General features: G+C 52.7%; 1 protein-coding gene across 1 annotated transcript; it reads right to left on the reverse strand.

The window, feature by feature from the left end:
- Positions 1–326: 326 nt before the first annotated feature.
- Positions 327–3,859, reverse strand: LOC145411240 (uncharacterized). Its single transcript, XM_080281307.1, has 2 exons — positions 3,758–3,859; positions 327–3,641 (listed from the first exon to the last, which is right to left on the reverse strand). Exons 1-2 carry the CDS (start codon positions 3,857–3,859, stop codon positions 327–329), a joined length of 3,417 nt encoding a protein of 1,138 aa, XP_080137433.1.
- Between the last annotated feature and the right edge of the window lie 3,822 nt (positions 3,860–7,681).

Genomic DNA, 7,681 nt, shown 5'->3' on the forward strand with positions numbered 1-7,681 from the left:
CTCTGTCTGAAACTGCTTATGCTACCAAACTGAAATTTTACTGCAATACAGCCTTATAGCGGCAGCATTCCGAAAATGAGTATGATTCCAATTGGATGATTATTCTCTAAGGTCGCCTGGGATTTAAAAAAAAAAAAAAAAAAAAAAGGACTTTTTCGGATATTCCGGATGCCAACTAGTTTTCCATGAAAGATTAAAGCTAGAGCCACCAAACCCAATGGGCTTATGGTTGGTTGGTTGGTTTAGATTCGCCTCCTAAAAAGGGAGGAAACGGGCAAAACAAAAGCCCGTCAGAGAAATTCTGTTAATAAAGCAAGGATTATATACTAGCGTGGGGGTGGGTACATGGCCACAACCCCCAAAAGAGCAGTCGCGGGTGTCCTTGCAATAAGCTCTGCTGCTAGTTGAAAGTCGTCAGCCCCAACATCAAGCTGCATCCCAATAGTACACCGAAGTCGAGATGTTGCAGAACAGTCCAGAACATAATGGAGCAGGGGCTGCTCGCTGACCTCAAAGCAGTGAGGGCACGGCTCTGGGTTGCTGTTATTCACCTGGCTGTAGCACGGGAACCCCAGGCGTAAGCGGCGAAGTGGAACCAGTAGGTGGTTAGGTGTGCCATGGGGAACAGACACAGGTGAGTACTCTGTAGCTCTGGCATACCACGTAGCAGAATGGGAGCCCTCCCATACCTGAAACTGATGATCCTCCTGCGAAAGTCGGCAGACGGCATCAGCCACGTGTCGCAAGAGAAGGGATAGACTAGGACGCAGCTGAAATGTGGTAACAGGTAACGTGCCAGCATGGCGAGCATCAGCATCAGCACGCTCATTGCCTGCAATACCGACATGCCCAGGAAGCCAGTGAAGGTGAACCTCACCCCCCCGACCCGTGATGGAAGTTGCAACAGCTATGATGGACGTAAGGAGATATTTATTGTCAGTGTAGCAGTGCTTTTGGAGGCCACGTATAGAGGAAAGCGAGTCCGTATGGATAATAATACGCCGATGGAGGTGTTGATCAGCATGGCGAAGGGTGCAGAGAATGGCAACGAGCTCAGTCTGGTAGGCTGAAACACCGGAGGTGACACGCCAGGACTCAACCCCCTCATCACAAACAAAAGCAGCACCCGCAGACCCGTCATCACCAACAGACCCGTCAGTGTAGTAGACTACAGTATCTGGAGTGAAGAAAGCTGCCACACGACTGAGAGCATCCTGGCGAAGAACAGCAGGAAAAGAGGACCTGGGAACCGCTATATTGGGCTCGACATATTTGATCACAGGTGGGAGCCAAGGAGGATCAGGGGCATATGCAGGATTGGGCAAGTCAGGACCACCACTAATGGCATCAGCGGCGTCAAGCTTGCGAACTATGTCCGCTGCAAGCAGAATCCAATCACATCCAGGGTGCGGATTTGGGGGCCGAGCAAGGGTACGCTGGAGGAGTACAGACACCGGAAGGTGGGGCCGATGCCGACAGAGCTGAGCAACGACAGCTGTTGTTCGTGCCCAAATGTGGTGCTGCAGAGAGGGAAAACCGCTCTCAGCCCGAAGGTTGACCAAGTGTGTCCAAGGAGGTGCACCGAGCAATATACACAGAGCAGTGTTCTGCAGGACTTCCAAAGAGAGACGGAGTGACTCAGACACTCCGATTAGACATAGAGCCCCGTAATCCACAATGGAACGGATAGCTTGTGAATAAAAAGTCCGTAGGACGCTGTACGAGGCACCCAGGTTGCAGTGAGAAAGGGCTTTTAGGGCAGTAATGCGGGTAGCTGCTCGCTCCCGTATATAGCGGATATGAGTGGCAAACGTCAGACAGCTGTCGAACCATACACCCAGGTACTGGTGACAGCGAACGACATCAAGGCTATTACCCCCAAGAAGAAGGGGACGGTCAGGGTGGCGGAGACCAAAAGGCAGGCATTTAGTTTTTTGGAAATTGATTTTAAGGCCATGCTCACAGCATTTGGCATGTAGACGGGAAAGCGCAGTTGGTGCCTGAGTGTAGCAGTCCCGTCTAGAGAAAACCAGTGCCAAGTCATCTGCATAGCAGAACAGAGTAACCCCTTGGCCATAGTCGACTGTAAGCAGGTCCTCAACTAAGACATTAAATAAAAGAGGACTCACCACACTGCCCTGGGGTGTGCCATTGACATCCGAGTAGGAAGGGGATACTCTGCCCTGAAATCGAACACAAGCAGCACGGCCATGGAAGAAGTCCCTCACCCAGGTGAGGAGGCGACCACCCAAGCCCTTTGCTGCGAGCACCACAAGTACTGCGTCTGGGTTGGCAAGTTCGAATGCCTTCTCAAGATTGAGGAAGACAGCCATGCTACGACCACTCCTCAGCTCACCAAGAAAGGAGGCTAGGCAATGTTGAGCACTCCTGCCAGGGAGGTAAGCAAATAGCCTGGGATGGAGCGGCCCCAACCTCCAGACAAGTCGAGAGAGGACAAGCCTCTCAGCGGTCTTGGCAATGCAACTGAGGAGGGAGATCGGCCTCATGGTAGTCGGGTCTCGTGGTTTGGGGATGGGGTGAATAATGGCTGTCTTCCACAATCCAGGGAGACGCTTTTCAAGCCACGAGCGATTGAACAGGTCCAGGACACGCACCTTCCCTCCCTGGCTTGTGCGAGCCAGGAGGGAGTATACAAGGCCATCAGGGCCCGGAGCCGTATCCTTTCTGCTGCACAACACTCGCTCTAGCTCTTCCTCAGTAAAGGGGTGGTCTGCAGCATCAGGACGAGAGCAAGCAGCATTGACAGCGTCCCTGCGGGGACCTGCAAGGCGAGCTTGCAGGCCACTGACAGACTGTGGGAGGTTCGTTGTGGCAGTACGAGCAGCAAAATGGGCAGCAAGGCGATCTGCTTCACCTGCAGGGTCAGGATGTGATGGTGGCCTAGCTGGTCGGGGAGAAGAGACCGACTTGATCCTCGCCCACATCTCCCCAAGTGTGGAACGTGAATTAAGCGACCTACACCACCTCATCCAAGCCTCATCCCGGATGCGGCGCTTTTCCTGCGAAACATGTCGTACCACTGCAACCAGATATCTCCTAGTTGGAGAGGAAGGTCGCCGACGGTAGGCCTTACGAGCGGAGTTTAGCCGATAGTTCAGCTCCTGAACCCGCTCATCATAAAACCAGTAGTCCTTAAGAAAGACCGTGGGGCGCTTGGTGAGGGGAATACAGGCAGCAGCAGCGTGACGTAAGGCATGGGCAACCTGCTCCGCATGGTCCTCTAGGGAATGTGGGGGAACAGCCTTGTCCAAGGCGGTGTCAACTGTCTGTGCATACTCGGGCCAATGAGCACGTCGTAAGTCCCAGCGAGGCGGAGGTGGTGGTGGAGGTGGAAGAGGAGCCGCAGGCAATTCCATCACCACAGCGAAATGATCACTGGTGAGGATTGGGTGCAAGGACCACGTAGACACATCGGCAAGAGGTGCAGAGACTAGGGAGAGGTCAAGCCTCCCACCACGGACATGAGTAGACTTGGACAAGTCATTGAGTAAGGAGACCCCCGCAGTTTCCTCAAGGGCAATGGCAACATGTCGCCTAGCCTCATTCGCCGGGTGGGGTGAGTATAGGACGGGATGGTGGGCATTGAAGTCCCCCCCAATGAGGGTGGACTCAGCTGCAGCCTGATGGAGGAGCTCGCCAATGTCTAGAGTCCCAGCATGGCTCTTATAAATGTTATAGACGGTTAAGGAGGTCGTGGCGAGCTGCAAGATGACTCCTTGAACCTCAACACCCTCACCGCAGTGAATAGGAGGGCTACATTCTTTGCAAGGGATGTGATCCCAAACCAGGATGGCACACCCCTGCGCATTACCAGGGACCCTAGGGAGGAAGAAGCCATTGTATCCTCGGAGCCGAAAAGGGGAGCCGTGGGGTAGGAGTGTCTCTTGCAGAAGGAAGACATGAATATTTTCCTGGAAAGCCACCTCCTGGAGGTGAGGGAGCTTACTCCAAGCTCCTACGCAGTTCCACTGCAGGACTCGGAGGCAATCAGCGTTGTCTGGGACCGTGGAGGGTAAGCAGTCTCTCGCAGAAGTCCGAGAGTTTCTCCCTCTGCCTCTACTGCTGCTGAGGCTGGAACTGGCCCTGATGGATTGATAGGCAGGTTGCCGGGCAGGTGATCTGCCTCTACCACTGCTGAGGCTGGAGTCGGTGCCAGAGAGTTGGAGGCTGGGCCGCGAGGTCGGCATTCTGCCCCTACCCTTGCTGAGGTTTGTGGTGGCCCTGGTGAGGTGGTAATTGGGCTGCGAGAGCGGCATCTGGCCTTGGGCACTGCTGAGCTGCAGTTGGTCCTGGCGAGCGGGTGGATGGGCCGCGATGTCAACGACGGCATGTAGGAACATGAGGTGGCTGAGGTGTTGCCGACAGGTCGGGAGACGACATTTGACGTGTAGGTGGAGAGGGACGAAGCTGACGCTTTGCCTCCACCACATCCTCGACGATTTAGTCTATAGTAGCCACGAGGGGAGCAGTATCGACTTTCTTGCCAAGTATCGATTCCAGTAACTGAGCAAAGCTTAGAGCAATCTCTTTCCCAATTAATCGCAGGTCCTGTATGGTGAAGAGAATCTGGGGAGAGCTCGGAGCATGAGGTGGTACGGGTGAGAGATGCATTGAACGGTGGTGGGAGTGTGGTAGGAGGTGGGTGGTGAACCTCCACTGCCACAGTCTGACGAGGGGGAGCAGACTGCAGAGGGGGAAAGGCGCTGGCATCGAGAGCAGGAGGAGGAGAAGGCACAGCTGTTATTTGACGCTGTTGGCCCCAGACAAAGGTCCCTGGAGGTGCAGGCGTGGAGCTGGTGGCTTGCTGCTGCTGAACCCAGGCTACCTGGCGTTCCCGGCCCTGCAAGACATGTGCAGCTCTGATGGGGCAGTTGGGGTGCCACGCATGGTGTGGGCCAGAGCAGTTGGGGCAGCGGGAGGTGATTGCCTCCTTGGCCTTGAATCTTGCCAGGCAGCGCTCCATATTGTGTGGGCCGCTGCAGATCCCGCAAACGACAGGCCTGTTGCACATGGCTCTGCGGTGTCCATACCTCTGACACCAATAGCAACGGAGAGGCTCCGGGGTATATGGGCGCAGATAGTAAGTCCCCCAGTTCCCAAGATCGAGAGAGGATAGTAGAGGACCCCGTAAAGTGATGAGGACCTGGCGAGTCTCCTCCCTGGTACGCTGCCTCTGACAACGCGTGGCTTCTTCCACCTGTGGGTAACGCAAAAGGAGATCGACCGGCATTCTCATGGGATACCCCATGACAATAGCCTTGGACGATCTCAGCCCTGGAGTGAGCTCCACGAGCTTGATGGGGTTGGCCACGTCCTGGGCTGCTGCCTTGAGAAGGTCGTAAGAGACCTCGTCTTTCGGGACTAAGACGGAGCTCCCGTCTTTGCCGATAATGTTAGTGGTCCTCAGTTCCGGCAGGCGGCGTTTCAAAGCTGCGACTGCATCGTAGCTTGTTTCGTGCCCGTCCTGGCGAGTAACACGAAAGGCCGGGAATGATGAGCGAGGTGGAGGGGGCACCGCCACCATTACTGAAGGTCGAGCGGCAAGAGGAGGCTTGCGAGGAGCCCCAGAGCGTGGTACCGGAGTGGCGTAGTTTCCCTGCTCTCGCCATCTAGATCTTTTACTACTGACCAGCGAGAAACCGTCGTCATCAGTACGGGCAGGATCAGCATCAGAAGGAGCAAATGAGGCAGCAGGAATGGCAGCATCCACGGTCATCTGCTCATGGTGGCGAGCTGATTTAGCTGGTCGAGTTGTAGAAGGGGAAGCACAGGTGGCAGGACGAGGCAATGGGCCCGAGGCAGGAGCCAAGGCAGTAGCTAGGGAGGGACAGGGATCTATGGGAGCAGAGGACTGTGAGCTGGACGTGGAGGAGCGTCTCTCCCTCTTACTCCCCTTAGCACTGGAAGGCCTAGATAAACCTGAGCGCTGGGGCTGAGGTCGTGGGATGCGTGAGGTACCCGAAGATCGGGTACTAAGAGGTGTCTCCATAGCACTGAGGCAAGCAAACTCCCCAAGAAGCAGACTACACACACACTAACACACACACACACACAGCACACACACAATCACTCCAAAAGAAAAACAGAAAAAACGGCCAAGTCCCTACAGTGACGGGCAACCTATGCTCCCCGCCCTCTAAAGGGCGACGTAGGAGGCCCCGCCACTGCCCCGTGAGGGTCTTACCTAATCTACCAGAGCCGCGCTCACTGCCTCCTATGACCAGGCCCTAATGGCCCCCCTTCATGGAAGTGCCCTAACGGCACCCCTTCAGGATTCGGCGTCGTACTACAGTGAGGGACACTAACGGCAGGCCAAAACACACACACACACACACACACACACACACACACACACACACACACACACACACACACACACACACACCAAACACAGTCAGGTAGACGTCTGCCTTGAAGACAGAGTCCCAGCAAAAACCTGTAAGACACACAAAAATTTTCCTCAGTGCCAGAGACTAAGTCCCTTCAATGGCAAAACTGGGAAAGCTGGAAAAAATTCTTCCTCTATAACGGAGGCAGAGTCCAGTGCTACAGACACACGAGCCAGAGGTCTTGACTGCACGGTGGCTGGGCAAGGAGTGAATAGAATGGGCTTATAGACTGTGATGGCCTAAAGTGACATGCAAAAGATCAGTAACGTTGACTTCAAGATTATAATAGCTTGGTTTCCAGTAGGCAATGGCTGCAAGTTTTTCTTTATCAAAATTGTCCTTGAACAATTTTACAGTGTTGTAGTTATTATTATTATTATTATTATTATTATTATTATTATTATTATCATCATCATCATCATCGCCATCATCTTCATTATTACTAGTAGTAATCCTGCGAAACAGGATGGTATCATTTTAACGAGCCCTATCCCATTGCACTAGACTCAGGCTGTGTGTGTGTGTGTGTGTGTGTGTGTGTGTGTGTGTGTGTGTGTGTGTGTGTGTGTGTGTGTTGATGCAACTTCCCAGGTGAGTTCAGTTGCTTACTGGGAAAGCTTTCCACTATATAGTATATAATTTTGCCACCATGATTTTTAGTGGAGACAGCCTCCCTTCACAAAAGAAAAAAAAAGTCAAAAGTAGTGAATAGCAGGCAGATATGGCTTTGATATCTCAGTACTAGTTATACAATGGACTCATATCGCTCTTTCGGTACATGGAAGCGTGACCCTCCCAGTGATTCTTGGGAAGTTTAGTCACCTACTAAAAATAAAAACTATCAAGCAGGAGAAACATTTGACTAAGGCTTCTCAAGTGAGTTCGTCTGGTTACTCCATAGGTCTTCCACTATATACAATTTGCCGGCCATGATTTTGATGGCGACCACAAACCCTTACGAAATGTAATATTCTCAGAAATACCAGGATGAAGAAAGATATGGCTTTTAAATCTCAGTGCATGTTGTACAATGGACTCTCCTCCGTCATGGGATATTTATGGAGCGTGACCCCCACCCCAGTGATTCTTGGGGAGATCATCCCCCATCCCAGAATTAAAAATTATAAAAAATAGGGAATTGTGAGCATATGGACTTTAAAGTTATTAGCAAACATATCGCAGGATTGTGTATGCGGCTTCCATGTTTCCTCTGAATGCTCAGGAAATAAACTGCACATCTACTTTATTATTGCTACATTATTATTATTATT

The sequence above is a fragment of the Coenobita brevimanus genome, chromosome 88 (assembly GCF_032717465.1).
Source record: "Coenobita brevimanus isolate Jiangsu-jjx chromosome 88, ASM3271746v2, whole genome shotgun sequence".
In the NCBI taxonomy this organism is placed as follows: Eukaryota; Metazoa; Arthropoda; class Malacostraca; order Decapoda; family Coenobitidae; genus Coenobita; species Coenobita brevimanus.

Excerpts from the sequence above, each read along its gene's own strand:
- LOC145411240 (XM_080281307.1), bottom strand. The coding sequence starts at position 3,859 with ATGGCTTCTTCCTCCCTAGGGTCCCTGGTAATGCGCAGGGGTGTGCCA. Across the intron at positions 3,642-3,757 it reads TAGCCCTCCTATTCACTGCG|GCTGCAGCTGAGTCCACCCT; the intron begins GTGAGGGTGTTG and ends CTCCTCCATCAG.